Raw genomic sequence first — 19,999 nt, forward strand, 5'->3', positions numbered from 1 at the left:
AAAAGGAGAAAGGGCAAAATTTGGGGAAAAAAATACAGAGGCCAGGCACAGAGGCTCATATGTTTAATCCTAGCACTTTGGGAGGCCAACATACCGTTAGCACATACCTGTAGTCCCAGCTACCTTGGAGGCAGGAGCATTTCTTGAGCCTGAGGAGTTGGAGGCCCAAGAAAAAGAGGAAGGCATTATCTCAAAAAAAAAAAAAAAAAAAAAAATAGAAAAAGCAGAGATGTTTCCAGACTGATGAAAGACACCTATTCACATGTTTGTGAAGCCCTTTGAATCCCAAACATTAAGTAAAAAGAAACCCATACTTAAAAACGGAAGAATGAAATTTCAGAACAGCAAAATTATAGGGAAGATCTAAGTTGATCTGAGCAGAGAAAGACACTGTGTTCAAAGGAATAAAAATTAAGAGAGCAGAGGACAATGGAGTATTTTCATGTACTGAGAGAAAAGAAACTAATTCTATATATCCATAGACTGTCATTCTAAGAGTGCAAAGACATCTTAAGATGCAAGAAACGGACAAGGATGGAGGAGGGACAAGAAGGAGGAGTACAGAGAGAGACCTCAGAAAAGTCACTAGAGATGCAAAAGAAAAAGAAAAGTGATCTCAGAGCTGAGATGCATAAGGAATTGAGGAGCAAAGAATGAGATTCTGCTTATATGAATTAAATTGGAAAAAGCAGGAAAGTGACAGTTCCAAAAGCTTACAAGCATGTGGAATAAGGAGATTTTTATGCACTACTGATGGGAACATGAATCGGTACCATCACTTTGGAATAGCACTTGGCAGTAACTTGTAATAGAGAATTGGCATGTGCCAACTCAAAAGCTCACCTGCCAGGTATCAACCTGAAAAAATTATTATATATGGACAAGAATAAGACATGTATAATTACGTTGACAGCATCGTTATTCCTAACAGCAAAACCTGTAAATAACTCAAATGTCCATCAACATAACTATGAATGATATAACCATATAATGGCACATTATACAGCAGTGAAAACTAATGAATTTCTAGTATATATATATTAATGTTACTGATCTTAATCTTACAATGTGGAGTGAAAGAACTGAGTCACCAAAGAAACTATGTATATGTGTGTTTATTTATATATGTGTATGTGTATATGTGTGTGTGTGTGTGTGTATTTATATAACCAAACAATATTGTTTGGGGAGACTATATATATATATAAATGCAACAGAAACTTTTAGAAAATAAAATAATGAGTTAATGCAAATTTAAAGAAAATAGTTACCTTTGCAGAAGAGAAATCAGGGAGATAGGATGTGGAAGAGTTCATATATGGATTCAACAAACTGGTTCTTAAGTTGGTTTGTTTTAATGTCATACTCTATGATTTGCACGTATATTGTTTATAAATATAAAACATTACAGTGTAAAAGGAATTAAACTCAGCCAGAAAAGGATTAAAAGGAATTTCCTTAACCTTAGTTTTCAAAACCTTAGAGCAAAAGAATATAGGATAAAATATTGGTGAGGTATTAAGGGTGAAATATTGAAGCATGACATTTAAAGTAAAGAGGAAGGCTCAGTGCCTGTAGCTCAGTGGCTAGGGCTCCAGCAACGTACACCGGAGCTGGCAGGTTTGAGCCCAGACCGGGCCTGCCAAACAACAGTACAACCAAAAATTAGCTGGGTGTTGTGGTGGGCACCTGTGTTCCCAGATACTTGGGAGGCTGAAGCAAGAAAACTGCTTAAGCCCAAGAGTTGGACATTGCTATGAACTGTGATGCCACGGCACTCTACCAAGGATGGCATAGTGAGACTCTGTCTCAAAAATAAATAAATAAATAAAATAAAACAAAACATAAATAGGAAGACACATTCACTGCATATAAATATTAATACTCCTCAAACTAATCAACAAATTTATTAAAATCCTAAATTCCCAAAAAGATTTTGTTTGATTTTTCTTCATACTTGCTAAACTGAACAAGCTCATTCTTTTTAATAAGGTCTTTATTTATTTATTTTTTATTTTTTTGTTGCAGTGTTTGGCTGGGGCTGGGTTTGAACCTGCCACCTCTGGTATATGGGGCCAGTGCCCTACTCTTTGAGCCATGGGCACCCCCCCGCAAACAAGCTCATTCTAAATTCATAGGAAGGCTCGATGTCCATAGCTCAGTGAGTAGGGCGCTGTCCACATACACTAAAGCAGGAGGGTTCGAACTCAGCCCCAGCCCGCTAAACAACAATGACAACTGCAACAAAAAAAATAGCCAGGCATTGTGGTGGGCACCTGTAGTACCAGCTACCTGGGAGGCTGAGGCAAGAGAATGGCTTAAGCCCAAGAGTTTGAGGTTGCTATGAGCTGTGACGCCACAGCACTCTACCGAGGATGACATAGAGAGACTCTGTCTCAAAAAAAAAATTAAAAATAAATAAATAAATTCATATAGAAAATCCAAGTTCCAAAAGCTAAGACAATCTGGAAGACCAGGACGTCAGTGGTGGGACATGTCCCACTGGACATTCAGGTTTCCCATAGAGCTAGACTAGTTGGAGGAGTATCTTAGCAGCCGAGAGAGAGAGCAGGTGTGCAAACACCATACATGAGAGAGAGCATTATAAACTGAAGAAGAAATGATGGACATTAAAAATGATACTGGGATAATTGATGATCCATAGAAAAAACCATATCCCTACCTCAGACTATGAAATAAATTCCAAGTAAATAAAAGCAAGCCCTTAGAACTGTTAGGAAAAAATATACAAGAATATCATTTTGTGGTCAGGAAGGATTTCTTAAAGTGGAAAAAAACACAAACCACAGGAGGAAAGCAGATTGATCAATTTTACCATGAGAAAATTTTAAATCTAAAAATTTAGACAGGGAAAATATTGTTTCAGTGCATAAAATGAATAGAAGGATTAGTAAATAATACATTAGTTTCCAGAAGTCAATAAGGAAAGGCATATGACCCACTAAAAAAAAAAAAATAGGAAAAGGATATGGACGGATAATTCATGGAAGAGGAAACCCAAGAACAAATATCCATGTGAACAGATGCTCAACTTCATAAAAACTCAGGGAAATTCATGTTAAAAAAACAAGGTCTCATTTCTAAATGATCTGATTGCACAATATTTAAAGGTCTATCATGTCAATAACAGGTGAGAATGTAGAACAGGTGAACACTTATATCCTGCTAACGGGGATATAAACTTATGACCTCATTTTGGAGTCAATCCCGTAAAATCTAGTAAAACTAAAGATATTCATACATTACAACTCAGCATGCCACTTCTAAGTGTTTACGCTAGAAAAAACTCTAGCACATGTTAACAAGGAAAAATGCATTACACTACCCATTGGTTTGATAGAAAACTAAAAGTTAATAAGAAATGAATAAATCAATTTTGACTCTAGAAGTTAAAATCAATAAACTGGAACTACATGTATCTGTATAAAATAGAAATATGTTAAGTGAAAAACAAGTTATAGACATAGATATTTAGTATAAAGCTTATATAAAATTTTAAAGGTATAAATCAATACCATATAAATATTGAAATATACATAAGAGGCTCAGGGCCTGTGGCTCAAGCGGCTAGGGTGCCAGCCATATACACCTAAGCTGGGGGGTTCGAATCCAGCCCAGGCCCACCAAACAACAATGATGGCTGCAACCAAAAAATAGCTGGGCATTATGGCAGGTGCTTGTAGTCCCAGCTACTTGGGAGGAAGAGCAGGAGAATCACTTGAGCCCAGGAGTTGGAGGTTGCTGTGAGTTATGATGCCAGGGTGACAGCTTGAGGCTCGTCTCAAAAAAAAAAAAAAAAAGAAAAAGAAATATACATAAGAATGATAAATACTAAGTTCAAGATTGTGATGGCCTTTGGGGAAAAAGGGAGAGGAACAGAAGTGGGTGGCAGAGCTGGGACTAGGAGGCAACAGGTGAGGAGCCTAGGCTACAAATTTTAGGGATGCACTCACTCTCATGTTTGTGCAAGAACAAAGCACAAACCTCTTAGGTTTGTAAGTGTTTCATTAAATGTTGTGCCCTTAGCACCTCACTTATCTCACTTTAATCTTGGCTCTGTTAGATGAAATACACAAAGACTTCAGCCACTACCTTTATAGTTTTATTTCTTTAAAAAAAAAAAAAATCTGCAAGTATCCCCAAAGAGAGGGTTTGTATTTGCTCCTGCTGGATGTTACATATTTAAGACTAGTGAGCTTACATTCTTGAATTCTAACTGTCGCAACATGTGAATATTAGAAATGTGTGCTAAATGTATACTCCAAACACAAGCCTTGTGAGAACCTGGTATAGTGATTTATCACAGAAGATTATTTTTCTCTTTACAGAATAACCAAAAGACAGACTTGTGACGAAACTTGGGCGTGAGCTCCTCTCCTGCAGGGGTCTGCAGCCTGAGAAGAGAAATAGGAAAATATGGGAGGTTGAGGAAAACTAGTTTGGAATTCGTGCCAGGGGTAGTGCTCTGCACAGTTCCCAATGGCTGGATTCCTGTCCTGTTTCTAAACCTATTTCTCCAAACTTCTCATCAATTCTGCAAACTTCCCAACATCCTCTCATAACTTCCCATTTTGCTTAAATTAAACAGAGTCCATTTCTGTTGCTTGCAACTAAAGAGTTCTAACCGGTACACTTGGCTTCACGCTGTCAAACAAGGAATTTACATAATTTCATTTGTTATGATTTCATTGTTAGCAATCAGCTTTCTCACCATTATTTGATTTTCCCATTTAAGTTTTCCCACAAGAGAATGTATAGTAGGCTTTTTAACCTGAGTATTTCAGGAGGTAAAATTCTTCTACTTGTTTTCATCAACTAAGGGATTGCCATTTTCTTTTTCTACATGAGTCACATAAACTTAATTCACACGAGTTTACCCCAGAAAGACAAATCAGGTGTTAGATATCCGAGAAAATAAAATTTGTAGGCTTATAAGCCAAGGACCAGACCCTGGACAAGCACCCAAGATAATGACTATCACCCAGGAAGACCTCAGAAAATAGTTGCTGGTCTTTCCGGTAGCCAGAATACCATTGACTAGGGGGGTCTGTGTTTTTCCCTATTACAGTCCTTATAGCACATTAGTTGTTCGGAAGTTCTTGTTTTCATACCTCTCCCTAAGATATTCTTTCCTAGGTACTAAAACCTTTAGCTTTCACTTTATTTTCAGAACTAATAAGGTGGGTATATCCCAAGTTCAGTGAAGAGTATATCTACCCAAAGATTTCCAGGCTAAAGTTAACAGCCCATTCTCTTTTTCAGTCTCCCTTTTATAACGCTCCATTGAACTATAGAGAAAGGATTCTTCAATATCTTGCCATTATGTAGGATTTAACCTCAAACACATAATACAAATAAAAACCATAATTTATAACTTCCGCCAAAGGAAGAAGATCCTCTCTCTCCCTCTCCCCCATCTCACACACACACATATGCTCACAGACAAATACTAGCATTTGATATAACTCAATATGAAACTTTAATAGTAATAGGCTTGAGAGAGAGAAGAGCCACAGAAACGCAGCCTTGAGAGAGCAGACAGGGAGCAGGATACCCCAGCGGCCCCATTCGTGATACCTGAAGCTAAAATGCCGATTATACCCATGTGTAATCAGATCATTATTGTTTAAGCCAGTGGTTCTCAACCAGTGGGTCGCGACTCATAGGAACTGTATTAAAGGGCCGCAGCATTAGGAAGGTTGAGAATCACTGGTTTAAGCCATGGCTATCAGCGCCACCTCCTTTGCCTAAAACACTGTATAACCATTAATGTCCAAAGGACAAATTGTTAACTTAATGTTCTCCAGTCTTGGCTGTGGCTATGCCCCCAAATAAAGATTTGCTGAGCTGGCCTGAGGTGCTGCCTATACGAAGAATTATAGTCTCAGATATGAACAAATACAACATTGTACCAACTGTGACATGAGAGTCATCTTACCTCTTCTGTCTTTAAAACTTCCCATATTCGAGCGTGATCTTCCACCAGCCAGTGTCCTGTGCTTTCTACCTTGGTGGAAAGTTTGAGTTTAGACACCGCTTGAGTAGGCTCTCCCCCTGCTGTCCCCTCCATCTTGACAGAGGCAGGCAGGAGGCATTACTGATCTGTGGAGAAGAATAAAGTGTGATCCAAATTAAAACATTTAGTGATGTAAAAAGAAATATGAGAGCAAATTAGCAAGCTTGGATTGTGAATAATGGAACTATTAAAGATTAGGCCTCAACTATTATGGCCATCTTTATATTCTAAGTATCGATTATTGCTATTTTAATGCAAGCTTTGGGAAATACGCATGCATTTTGATAGTGGACAAAGTAATATAAATTTTAAAGTAAAGTAAAAGTATCATCTTCTCATCACTTTATGTTGACCATCTTAGAAATGGGTATATGTAAAGCAAATCTGGGAGGGGTATTCATATTTCCATGCCATACAGTACATGTTGGAAAAGGACTGACTATGGCATCAGGAATTGTACTCTCCAAACATCTGTTATGCCCTTGTTTACGTGAGGCTCTGTGCTACACATACACAACTAACTCAGTAGTTTGGTTTTCTTTTTTTTTTTTTTTTAGAGACAGAGTCTCACTTTATTGCCCTCGGTAGAGCGCTGTAGCGTCACACAGCTCACAGCAACCTCCAGCTCCTGGACTTAGGCGATTCTCTTGCCTCAGCCTCCCGAGTAACTGGGACTACAGGCGCCTGCCACAACACCCAGCTATTTTTTTGTTGCAGTTTGGCTGGGGCCAGGTTTGAACCTTCCACCCTCGGTATATGGGGCTGGCGCCCTACCCACTGAGCCACAGGCGCTGCCCAGTAGTTTGGTTTTTAAGCTTTAAGAAGCTTAGAGCCTCAGAGCAGAAAGATTGTAAACAAGCATTAACAATATGGTGTATTACAATATAGGATGTGAAAGGCCCTGATAATCGCGTTTCCAGACTGCAATAGACGAAAAGAGGAAGATTCTCTTTGACACATATTAGCTGTGTTGTTTTCGTGGGCCTTGGTTTCATGAACAGCTGCTATAAGACATTATTTAAAAGTCGAAACCAATTCTATGAAGTCTACTGTCTTGACATTTTTTTCAGCTGCCGCTGGCTTGTTGAGAATCTCGTTATATCTTGCTTGGTTCAGCACCATTCTGTCGTGAGAAGTTCCCTTGAATCTATCCTTCTCAGGGTAATTTTTCTAAAAATCAAACCTGTTCATGCTGTTTTATCTACCTAAAACTCCCTAGATAATGAAATCTAAACTCCTTTACACAGCATCTAAGGCCCTTTCTAACCGGCTTCTTCCACCTCCCTGCGCCCACCTCCTGCGTCCACTGCTGCCTCGTCAGCCACTCTGCTCCACCACTGGAAAGTGCTTACGCTTCCCAGATACATCCCAGGACCTACAGCTTCTGTTTGTGACACTTGTCTCCAATCCCCGCCCCAAGAACAAAAGCCTCCCTCCCTCCTTTGTTACTCTCTCTATGTACTCTGGACAGACTTCTGTCATGTCCCCTGCAACATGATTATATTTATTTGCTTTCAACTCTGTTTTCACCTTCTAGTCTCCTAACCACCTTGAGACTAGAGATGATGGCTTACACAGAGTAAACACTAACTAAATATTTGGTGAGTTAGTTAATTTAAGTGTTCAATAAATCATGAGAATCCAGTGGAAATAAGGCAGCAGACCTAACATACTCAAAGAACAGATGTCAAAGTCAAGTTACCTCTTCCTTGTAACTTTTTCATTGACTCAGTGTGCTATCAGTTCTTCATAAAAAAGGGACAAATCTGACATTCATCACACACCCCCAAGCATCTAATACTACAAGATAGAATCGCTCATCAGTTTACTACAGACTAGTTTTTGTGGAACTGTCCTTAGGGAATGGAGTACATCTGCAAAACAAAACAACTCTTATGCTTACATAACCCACTACTCAAATAAAAAGAAATGAAAATTAAGATTGATAGGAGGGGCAGGGGTGACAAGTTAGAGGATTTGAGAAAACAGCCTTCTAGAGAGGAATTATTTCTCTGCTTTGGGGCCTCACACGCTCCATCTGTAAGGCCTGGAGGAGGAAGCCCATGCACCACTCGCACAGAGCAGCGATTAGAAAACCATCCTGAAGTACTTAGAAACAGGGGACACTTAATACACGTCCATGTGAAACTGGGAAACAGAGACTACAAAATAAATGAACGAAGTTCCTCTAAGTGGACATACTAACAAATGACGCTGGCACATACATGCAAGGAAATAAACAAAGCAGAGTCTTGGGGGAGGTTTCAGACTTAAAAAAGAGGAAATTAAAACAAACAGGCAAAATGGAAACAGGCCAGATTAGTAGGGAAGGAAATTCCGTTGTTGTTGTTAGAGATAATACGGTAAACAGCAACAAATAAATCCAAACAAAGTAGGAAAACGACATGGAATGGTTTCGTCAGTCTCCTTCATAGGCCATGGAAACATAACTGGATAAAACAGACAAACCACAAAGCCTTAGGGGAACAATGGACATCTGTGAGCACAATGTATCCGAGTGACCCCACAGCTTACTCTACTGTCTGCCCACAGCCACTCTCTCATCCCTGCCATGTGGGTGAAAGTTGGCAAATTTTCAGTGCTGCAGACTGAACTCTACTGTGCACTTGACTTCCCACAGCTTGCTCCTTACCCTGTTTGGAAAGAAGATGCAATTCTGAGTTGTAAACCATTCCAAAACACTCAGAAACTAAGAGGCAGCCAGCTCTTAAGAAGATCTTGAAGCATTTTGAGATCTTGAGGCCTGAGACTAGAGGCCTTTTTCACTTATCCTCAATATATGTATCCCTTTGCCTTACAAAAAGTTACCATCTATACTGGCATTAAAAACACACCAGTGGAACAGACAAGGGAACCCAGAAATAAATCTACATGTCTACAGTGAGCTTACCTTCAACAAAGATGCCAAAAACACATAGTGGAGAAAGAACAGCCTCTTCAATGAATGGGGCTGGGAAAATTGGATATCCGTATACAGAAGAATGAAACTAGACCCTTATCTCTGGCCATATACAAAAACCAAATCAAAATGGAAAATATTTAAATCTAAGGCCTGAGACTATGAAATTACGGAAAGAAAACAATGAGAAATGCCAAGCACAGGCAACCAGAGCCTGATTGGACAAAGGGGATCCCATGAAGCTAAAAAGCTTCTGCACAGCAAGGGAAACAGTCAACAAAATGAAGAGACACCCCAGAGATGGGGGTTCATGCTCTGTCTCCCAGGTCAGTGTAGGAAGTCTTCTGGCCCATCCCACTCTCTGTGACTGGTAGAAGGCAGTCTCTCTCTAGTGCCCCTTCCTCACCCACGAGAGTCAGCCTCAGTGTGTCAGCTCCCTGGCACAAGTGCCCCCTTGAGAGAGGATCACAGCTGGTGAGTATTAGTCAGGTGGTGCAGATAGGGAGGGAAACGGCATCGGGAACTGGGTGGGTCCTTCTCCCTTTTACTGCCATCTCAACTTCTGACCAGGGCAGGCTTTATGGGTGTGTGACCCGTACAGTCACACAGGGCCCCATTCCTGGAAAAGCCCCACGCTTGGTTTAATGCTGGGCTGCTGCTGCCTTGAAATTCTCAATCTTTGAACAAGGGGCTCTGCATTTTCATTGTACGCTGAGCCCCACAAATTATACAGCCAGTCCTGCTGTGGACCTGACTTTTCCTCTCCAAATGCCAAGTTTCATTCCATACTTCTTTTTTTTTTTTTTTATTAAATCATAACTGTATACATTGATATGATCATGGGGTATCATACACTCGCTTTTTTTTTTCTTTTTTGCAGTTTTTGGCCAGGGCTGGGTTTGAACCCACCACCTCCTGCATATGGGGCCAGCACCCTGCTCCATTGAGCCACAGGCACCGCCCATGCCATACTTCTTTAAACAATTGATACATTATAGGTTTCCTACCTTTCCCCTAAAAAGAACCAGAAGTATATGTGGTGGAGTTGGGGGGGTTGTAATTAAAATTAAAACAGGAGGCATATGTAGACCTTGCTCTGCCTCTGATGTGCTGCCTATCTTGGAGTTGAAGTACTGCCTTCTTGTTTTTTTTTGTTTTTATTTTTTTTGAGACAGAGCCTCAAGCTGTCACCCTGGATAGAGCGATTCTCCTGTGTCCGCCTCCCAAGTAGCTGGGACTACAGGCGCCTGCCACCATGCCCGGCTATTTTTTTTTTTTTGGGGGTTTGCAGCAGTCATTGCTGTTTGGCGGGCTGGGGCCGGATTTGAACCCGCCAGCTCAGGTGTATGTGGTTGGCACCTTAGCCGCTTGAGCCACAGGCGCCAAGCCTGAAGTGCTGCCTTCTTAAAACTCACAAGCCAACCTCCATGCAAATACTCTGTTTCCCCAAAAATAAGACAGTGTCTTATTTTAAGGTATGCTCCCAAAGATGCACTAGGTCTTATTTTCAGGGGACGTCTTATCTTTCCTGTAAGTAGGTCTTATTTTCGGAGGATGTCTTATTTTTGGGAAAACAGGGTAGCACTCACATGAGCACACTCAACAGTACCATTGCATAAGATGAAATCACTGTAAACCCAAAAGGCAGCGCTTTCTGTTCCAGTTAAGAATTGGTCTAAAATTTCATAGGCCTTATGAGCGCTTTTGGAAATCAGTTTTGAAAAAGTGTTATCCCGGGCGGCGCCTGTGGCTCAGTGAGTAGGGCGCCGGCCCCATATGCCGAGGGTGGCGGGTTCAAACCCAGCCCCGGCCAAACTGCAACAAAAAAATAGCCGGGCGTTGTGGCGGGCGCCTGTAGTCCCAGCTACTCGGGAGGCTGAGGCAGGAGAATCGCCTAAGCCCAGGAGTTGGAGGTTGCTGTGAGCTGTGTGACGCCACGGCACTCTACCGAGGGCCATAAAGTAAGACTCTGTCTCTACAAAAAAAAAAAAAAAAAAAAGAAAAAGTGTTATCCTAAAACACCTGATACCCCAAACAGAATTCTGTTTAAACTACTGGATGGTAACGTCAGTCTTAAGTCTAGAGCAGGGTGGTGAAAGGAAGCCATATGCATATAAAGGCAAATGTCTGATTAGAGAATAGGAAAACAACATTTTTCTCAAAAATGTTAAAAGAAAATTTCTCAGGGACCTTTTTTTCTAAATGTAAAAGGACTGTGATTGTACGTTGTCTCTACTACATAAAGCAGAAAAGTAAAATTAAAACAGGAAAGACAAGTCTGATAGAAGGGAAGAAAGATCCTCTTGCTTGACACGGAGAGTGACCTGCAGGTGAGAAAAGCCGTGGGTTTTTGAGGTCATGTTCCCTTCAAGTCCCACTGCTTAACATCGCCACCAAACCTGAAGGGCATTATATTAAGAACTCTGAGGCTGGAATGTAAGTGTCTTGGCACAGTAACTGAGAGAATGCCAGGAAGGCTACGTTAACCAGTGTGATGAAAGATGTCAAACGGTCTGTGAAGCTAGTGAATGATGCCCCATGAGCATATCAATGTACACAGCTATGATTTAATAAAGAAAAAAAAAGAACTCTGAGGTTAAGTTAAATCCAAAGATCATTATAATCAAAATTTATTAAATTTTAGCTGCCTTAAAGGAATTACCAACAGTTAAAAAATGGTGAAAATAACTATTATAATATGATTATTATCGATGATAAAGTACATATTCCTTGACTAAGTGTATTTATTGCAAAATTAGTGCTTTTAAGCTCTGTATCTTCTTTTTAAATTATTTGCTAACACTATACTTATGATATCATATCTGTAATATATAATCATAATAACTTAATTTCTTCCATTCCTTCAAAAATAATTATTGACTGAAGGTCATGACATTTTTCATGGTCCTCACAAAGGACCCCGTTGATAACGTCATACCCTAAACCAGGTGTCCTCAAACTTTTTAAACAGGGGGCCAATTCACTATCCCTCAGACCATTGGAGGGCCGGACTATAGTTTAAAAAACAAAAAACAACTATGAACAAATTCCTATGCACACTGCACATATCTTATTTTGAAGTAAAAAAACAAAATGGGAACAAATACAATCACACTGCCTCATGTGGCCCGCGGGCCGCAGTTTGAGGACCCCTGCCGTAAACAATTATTAGGCACCAAAGTCATGAGCAGCTTCTCAGAGGCCAACCTTGAAAACTGAAGTATTAAGTGACAATCTACACAAAAATGTGCCATTGTGAGTGTCTGTTCTTGCCAGTAGATAAAAATTATCCATAACTCCCACGGATACCCTTTTATGAAACATGGCTTTAAACATAAATGGTAGGGTACAACTTCATTCACAACTTTTAATTTATTTTCTTAATCTGAATGCTGGACTTTGTTTGATACATCAATCTATACTTTATTAAATTTGTCTTTCCTTCTTATGATAATATATAGTACATGAGACATCCCTCATGAATCATTATTTTTTTCTGCTCCCTCTCCTCTTTAAATACTCTGCAAGGGGGAAAAAATGTGTTTAAAATTTAGAACCTTCCTTTAACTGTTTGGTGGATGTTATCCTTATCTAATTAGGTTCATGTTTTTCTTCTGCCTCAGCAGATTCCATTATATGCGTTACTAATACAATACTTCTGGGTTTTTCCCCTTTCACACATAAACTCCTACTTCTACCTGAAACAATCTTTTGATTTTTTTTTTTTAATTCAACTCAGACTGTCTCTAATCTTGAAAATGTCTGGCATTTGCTCTGTTCCATTCCCTTCGTATGATCTTTGTTTTTCTGCCATTTCTTTCCTCCTACCTTCTCTCCTCCTCATTCGTCCTGCTAATGAGCTGAGGTCCTGTCCAGCTAAGACAGGTTCTTACTACTCTCTTCACCTCTCCTCCTAGAAGGCAATCAAGGAATGGTCTTGGCGTTTTCATTTAACTCAAAAGTGAAGAATTTCACAGGACACAGAGCACTGACATTCTAGTCGGAAGACCTGGGTTCAAATCATGACGCTATAGTTCATTCCTTATGTAATCACTGGGCAAGTCACTTCACTTTTCTTAGCCTCAGTTTCCTCATTTTTAAAATGAACAGATAGACTGCAGGACTGCTGAGACGCCTTACAGTTATAACATAAAGCACTCACCTCCTTCAGATGTAGAAAGCAAAACTGATAAGCGCTTAAATGTTTTTCCAGTAGAGCTGAGGGATTTACACTACGACACAAAACAGTGAAAGCTGACTCCTGTGGTTCACCCACATATTGTAGTTATTCCCACATTAGCCATACACTGTTCAAAAATTAAACAGAACCATATTATAATAGTTCCATTGCATTCATGGATATGAGTTTTGACTATGCAGAGACGTCCCACGACCCTCCGACATGTACTCAATTGTAAGTTTGCCGAGGTTTTGTGAAGCTGGTGTTTGGAAATGCTCACCAATTCTTAGCATCCAAATTCTGATTTTGTGGTAGAGATCACTAATCACGATTGCTATTGTGGTATCTACAAATGGAGAGATCCAGAAAGGTCTCAAGATACAGCCTGCCAATTGTGGGGGGTGCATTAAAGTGGCCTCACCAGCCTATTCCTCCAAAAACAGAGAGGGAACTAACTGTCCAGAATCCAAGATGACTCTACAGAAACTGGAGCACAGACATCCAGGAAGCAACAGCACAGCCAGAGATCCCCAGTGCTGGGTAGCATCTGTCCTGGGGAGGAGGCACAGCAGGTTTTTTCATAGCAATAGTAAACATATTAGGAAGTCAGATCCTCATTTCTCTTCCTCTTTGGAATCTCGACAGCATTTCTAGGCTATCTAAGGCAACTCACTTAGATTCTGCAGACTGCTTTCTTTGCTTTCCACAACTTACTCTGGTCTCTCCTGCTAGACTGCCAGTTCTCTGAGAGCAAGATCAGACATAAATTTATTACATGGCTTCAGTTTTTTTGTAGAACTGCATCACACTTTCAAAAATCTTTTTTTTTTTCTTTTCCTTTTATAAAACGAAAAACTTCACTGTAATAAGGAAACTCTACCATCAGGATGTATTTCGCAATAAATGTCAATCACTGGGCAAGCATTTTCAAAGGAATTTTAATTATGTAGTGTCTCCCGGAAAGCCGAGCAAGATTGCACAAATATGTCCCATGGAGGAGATAGATTTAACTATCTCCTGTTAAATGTAGAAAATTAAAGAAGCACAAGGCATTCCTGCTTTATTCATATTAATAAGTTTAAAACCTAGTCCAACTGGACATAAAACTTCCTTTCCCTCGCTGATGGCATTTGTCATAAGTTTTGAATAATAAAGGAAAACCCAGAGTGGGTTTGTACCACCCTCGTGAACCTCCCTGGAGAAATGCTGCCCTTTGCTCAGCAATTCCTGCTCAGCACAGATCGCTGGCTGGGGAAAACAGTTGGGCTCCCTCCCTGCTCTCCATTCAGTGCTAGTCTGGTAACAAATCTGCAGACAGATGTGGGCGAGGGAGAGGTAGACAGAACAGAGCTGAGATCACAAAAAATCCCTCCGTGTTCTGAGAAGGACAGAGGGAATTCTAGGAGATTTTTTTACAGCCTGTATCTTTATTACAATTCGAAGCTCAGTGATTGTGTTGCTTGAAAGCTTAAAATGAGACAAAACTATAAATCATGACTGTCCCAGGCTCAAATGTTTCACAATTCTGTAAACTCTAGCTTTAACGGGCTGAATGTGGGCACAATTAAAAAATCGTTAGGATGGCATCATCCAGTTCAGTAGTCACAGGCTAATTTTTATCTTCAAGTTGAAAGATTTAAGCTGATTGGAGTCACAGGCATCCTTTAGGCCTCACTCAGCATTCGCCACACCATGCTGGGTAGTGGGATGGCATTTTGCCAGCCTCAGTTCATCCTCAGAACAGCCTTAGAAGTTCAAATCGAGAGATTAAGGAATGAGTCCCAGGGTTCCTCTCAAGTTTTCCAGACCCTGCAGTTATACCCTGACCACTGCTATCCTTTTATAGTCAATCTTCCATTTACAAAATAGCATCGTGTAGAAGTTTGAAAATTGGGAATCTGAGTTCTGGAAAGAATTTGGAAGTGGGCTTCTCATGGGAGGAATGCAAAAGTCCGAAAATGTTAGACTCCAAGAAAAAAAAAATCGGTTCAGTTTACCAGTTAATGCAGAAAATTACATTTTAACTAGTTTCCAAATAGATTAGTAATTCTATATTTCAGGTTAAAGGGCAATCTGTTCTCAATCTTTTACTGTTTAATCTATTTAGTTACAGTCACTTTACTAGGCCATAGGAAAATGCAAGGTCCTGTCCCAGTAGGGGAAATCTCTTTCAAGAAAACACTTCTGGGAGAGGCATGTAGAGTAAACTGGCTCTAGGCCAATCCTTATCCTCTCTCACAGTCTCTTAAGTAGCAAGGACACTGCAATTTTCACATATACTATATACTGCTAAATATCATTCCTCTTTCATTTAATCAGATAACACTTTGCCCTACACAGAGGGTTCTTTGAGTAGTTCCACACAGCACTGATGCGGTCGGTGTTGCTGAATACCAAGACACCAGTTTGCAAGACTAACTGGGTGCAAGAAGCTTTATATTCAGGCAGCATCTGTATTCCCACCTAACTATGTTGTTCCTCCCCTGATCTTGACCTCTGGAAAGGAATAAAGCCCGCTAAGTTGTGCTAAGGCCAGAGGAATGGATCCAATAGTCTTCCAGCAGGGGAAAGGGAGGAAAATGTGTGCCTTGGTTACTTGGTGAGAGTGAGTCCGTGATGGGCTCAACATGGCATACCCTTACCATGTGGGACAAAACCTCAATGACCCAGAAGAACACAGGAACCCTGAGAGACAATAAAACCAAGAAGAAAAAATAACTAGAAATGCTGCTTCCTGCCTCTGCCACTCATACAGGTCTTGTGAGTTTTTCCTCTGGTGACCTATGTGCCCAAGATGAATTCAAAGTCAAAGCCAAATCCAAGCACCCTCCCAAAGACCTGGCCTTGCCATAGCACAGTGATGTTGCCACCAGTAAACTCAGTAAACACCTATGTTGGTCATGTTCCACATATATCGGAGAAGACGTGATCTGTTCTTAATGAGATCCCACTTGTCTCTTGGAGAACCACTCCAACTGTTTTTTTCATTTTTTTTCCCCTCTACCTTCGAGCTCTGTGAAGGTGTACCATATCATAGAGAATGCCTCCAACATTGATATCCATATTGGATGAGAAGCAGCTATTGAATCTAACCTCCAGAGTCCATTAGAAATGAAACCTTGGGGAAGACCCACTTGTCTTCTGCCATGTGTCAACACAGCATTTGTCCTCTACAGATGATGCATCAACAAAGTAACATCTTAAAAGTGGGGACTGAATTGGTCCCATATTGAACTCAAGTTGGAAGAGTAAATATGCATCAGTGCCCACCCGGACCTCCGTAAGAGCTGACCAGCGACCCGAGCCTGCCCAGACTTCTGTATTAGTGGCACCATGACCCACAACCCACGCCCACCGGGCCTCCACATGCCCTGACCAGAAACTCTGGGAGCTGTACAACTCTGCATCCTCCCTCCTGTACCCTCCCTGCCTCCACACTGGTCCCTTATCTGGCCAGGGACTCTGGTAGTCGCGTGCCCTCCATAGCCCTCCCTGCCTCTGCGTGGAGCCCTTATCCTGGCCAGAGACTGCTGAAGCCTTGGGCCCTCTGTGCCAAAGCACTGGGTGCCAGGCACTCCCAGAACCGTGTGCACCACCCCCTGCCCTGTTGCTGGATCTGGGTGTGTCACACTCCGGAGCTGCTCCCACAACCAGAACTCCCTGGCTGGGGCAGCCCCAGAGGATCTACACAGGGTCACTCCCTACAAAGATCCAGCAACAGTAGAGTGATCCCACTGGGGTCTAATCTTGGAGAGACACTTCCACAACTCTGAGGACGGCCAGAGGCAATGGTGAAAAACAATCATGAGGCGAAATCAATGGAAATACTCTGGCAATATGAACAATCAGAGTAGATCAACTCCCCAAGGAACAATGGGGCAGACACACCACAAGATCCCATGCACAAACAAGTAGCTGAGATGTCAGAAATCGAATTCAGAATCTGGATAGCAAATAACATTGAATTAGAATTCCAAGCAGTAACCCAAAAGATGTCTGAAGAATTCAACGAATTCAAAGACCAAATGACCAAAGATTTTGACACATTGAGACAAGAAGTTGCGGCCCTCAAAGATCTGAGAAACACAGTCGAATCCCTCAGTAACAAAATGGAGCAAGCAGAAGAAAGGATTTCTGACATTGAAGACAAAGCTTTCGAATGCTCCCAAACTCTCAGAGAGGAAGAGAAATGGAGGGCAAAAACAGATCACTCTCACAGAGAGCTCTGGGATAATTTGAAGAAAACCAATATTCATCTTATAGGGATCCCCAAAAGCGATAAAGTGGCTTCACAAGGCACAGAGTCTCTTCTCCATGAGATTAAGAGAGAGAACTTTCCAGACATGCCAAGAGATTCTGAAATTCAGATAGCAGACAGTTTCAGAACTCCAGCACAACTCAACCCAAATAAGACATCCTCCAGACACATCATAATCAATTTCACTAAAGTTACTATGAAGGAGAAAATTCTGAAAGCAGCCAGATGAAAGAAAATCATTACCTACAAGGGCAAGAATATTAGAATAACTGCAGATCTCTCTGCTGAAACCTTTCAAGCTAGAAGAGGATGGTCATCAACTTTTTATCTCCTAAAACAAAATAACTTTCAACCCAGGATCCTGTATCCAGCTAAACTGAGTTTCATTTATGACAGAGAAATTAAACACTTCAATGACATTCACATGTCGAATAAATTTGACATAACTAAACCAGCTCTCCAGGATATTCTCAGACCTATCCTCCATAAAGACCAGCGTAATACTCCATGACAAAAGTAAAACCACCCAGAAAATTTTGATCAAATTCCAACTTCCACAGTCACAAAAGGATTAAATATGTCCACTGGACTCTTAAAAGGCTTATCAATATTCTCAATTAATTTGAATGGTTTAAATTGTCCTCTAAAGAGGCACAGGTTGGCTGATTGGATACAAAAACTCAAGCCAGATATCTGCTGCATACAAGAATCTCACCTTACATTAAAAGACAAATATAGACTCAAGGTGAAGGGATGGTCATCTATATTCCAGGCAAATGGAAAGCAGAAAAAAGCAGACATTGCAACCCTATTTGCAGATGCAATAGGCTTTAAACCAACCAAAATAAGGAAGGATAAGGATGGACACTTCATATTTGTTAAAGGTAATACTCAATATGATGGATTTCAATTATTAATATTTACGCACCCAACCAGAATGCACCTCAATTTATAAGAGAAACTCTAACAGACATGAGCAACTCGATTTCCTCCAGTTCCATAGTAGTTGGAGATTTTAACATCCCTTTAGCAGTGCTGGATAGATCCTCCAAAAAGAAGCTAAGCAAAGAAATTTTAGATTTAAACTTAACCATCAACATTTGGACTTAAAAGACATCCACAGAACATTTCATCCCAACAAAACTGAAAACACATACTTCTCATCAGCCCACAGAACATACTCCAAAATCAACTACATCCTAGGCCACAAATCTAACCTCAGCAAATTTTAAAAAATAGAAATTATTCCTTGCATCTTCTCAGACCATCATGGAATAAAAGTTGAACTCAATAACAACAGGAATCTGCATACCCATACAAAAACATGGAAGCAAAACAACCTATGCTGAAGGATAGATGGGTTATAGACGAGATTAAGAAGGAAATCACCAAATTTTTGGAACAAAACAACAAAAAAGACACGAATTATCAGAACCTCTGGGATATGGCAAAGGCAGTCCTAAGAGGGAAATTTATAGCCCTGCAAGCCTTCCTCAAGAAAACAGAAAGAGAGGAAGTGAACAACTTAATGGGACATCTCAAGCAACTGCAGAAGGAAGAACATTCCAACCCCAAACCCAGCAGAAGAAAAGAAATAACCAAAATCAGAGCAGAATTAAATGAAATTGAAAACAAAAGAATTATACAACAGATCAATAAATCCAAAAGTTGGTTTTTTGAAAAGATCAAAAAAATAGATAAACCTTTGGCCAACCTAATGAGGAAAAAAGGAGTAAAATCTCTAATTTTATCAATCAGAAATGATAACGATGAAATAACAACAGACCCCCCAAAAATTCAAAAAAATCCTTAACGAATATTACAAGAAACTTTACTCTCAGAAATATGAAAATCTGAAAGAAATCGACCAATACTTAGAAGTACGCCACCTACTATGACTTAGCCAGAACAAAGTGGAAATGTTAAACAGGGCTATATCAAGTTCTGAAATAGCATCAACTATACAAAATCTCCCTAAAAAGAAAAGCCCAGGACCAGATGGCTTTACATCAGAATTCTACCAAACCTTTAAAGAAGAACTAGTACCTATATTACTAAACCTCTTCCAAAATATCGAAAAAGAAGAAAGATTACTCAACACATTCTACAAAGCAAACATCACCTTGATCCCCAAACCAGGGAAAGACCCAACAAAAAAAGAAAATTATAGACCAATATCACTAATGAATATTGATGCAAAAATACTCAATAAGATCCTAACAAACAGAATCCAATAACACATCAAAAAAATTATACACCATGACCAAGTGGGATTTATCCCAAGGTCTCAAGGCTGGTTCAATATACGTAAATCTATAAATGTAATTCAGCACATAAACAAACTCAAAAATAAAGACCATATGATTCTCTCAATTGCTGCAGAAAAAGCTTTTGATAATATCCAGCACCCTTTCATGATCAGAACACTTAAGAAAATTGGTATAGAAGGGACATTTCTTAAACAGGAAACTCACAGCCAATATTGTATTGAATGGAGATAAATTAAAATCATTTCCACTTAGATCAGGAACCAGACAAGGTTGCCCATTGTCTCCATTGGTCTTTAACATTGTAATGGATGTTTTAGCCATTGCAATTAGGGAA

The 19,999-nt window shown here is 40.2% G+C and overlaps 1 protein-coding gene across 2 annotated transcripts in view; it reads right to left on the bottom strand.

Moving 5' to 3' along the window:
• Positions 1 to 19,999, bottom strand: part of RGL1 (ral guanine nucleotide dissociation stimulator like 1) — a 287,354-nt gene that overhangs the window by 179,080 nt on the left and 88,275 nt on the right. For both annotated transcript variants that reach the window (XM_053605796.1, XM_053605793.1), the window contains exon 2: positions 5,960 to 6,123. In XM_053605796.1, coding sequence (XP_053461771.1) covers positions 5,960 to 6,091 — 132 coding nt within the window. In that variant the 5' untranslated portion in view covers positions 6,092 to 6,123. The remainder of the gene's footprint in view (positions 1 to 5,959; positions 6,124 to 19,999) is intronic.

This window comes from Nycticebus coucang, chromosome 10 (assembly GCF_027406575.1).
Source record: "Nycticebus coucang isolate mNycCou1 chromosome 10, mNycCou1.pri, whole genome shotgun sequence".
In the NCBI taxonomy this organism is placed as follows: Eukaryota; Metazoa; Chordata; class Mammalia; order Primates; family Lorisidae; genus Nycticebus; species Nycticebus coucang.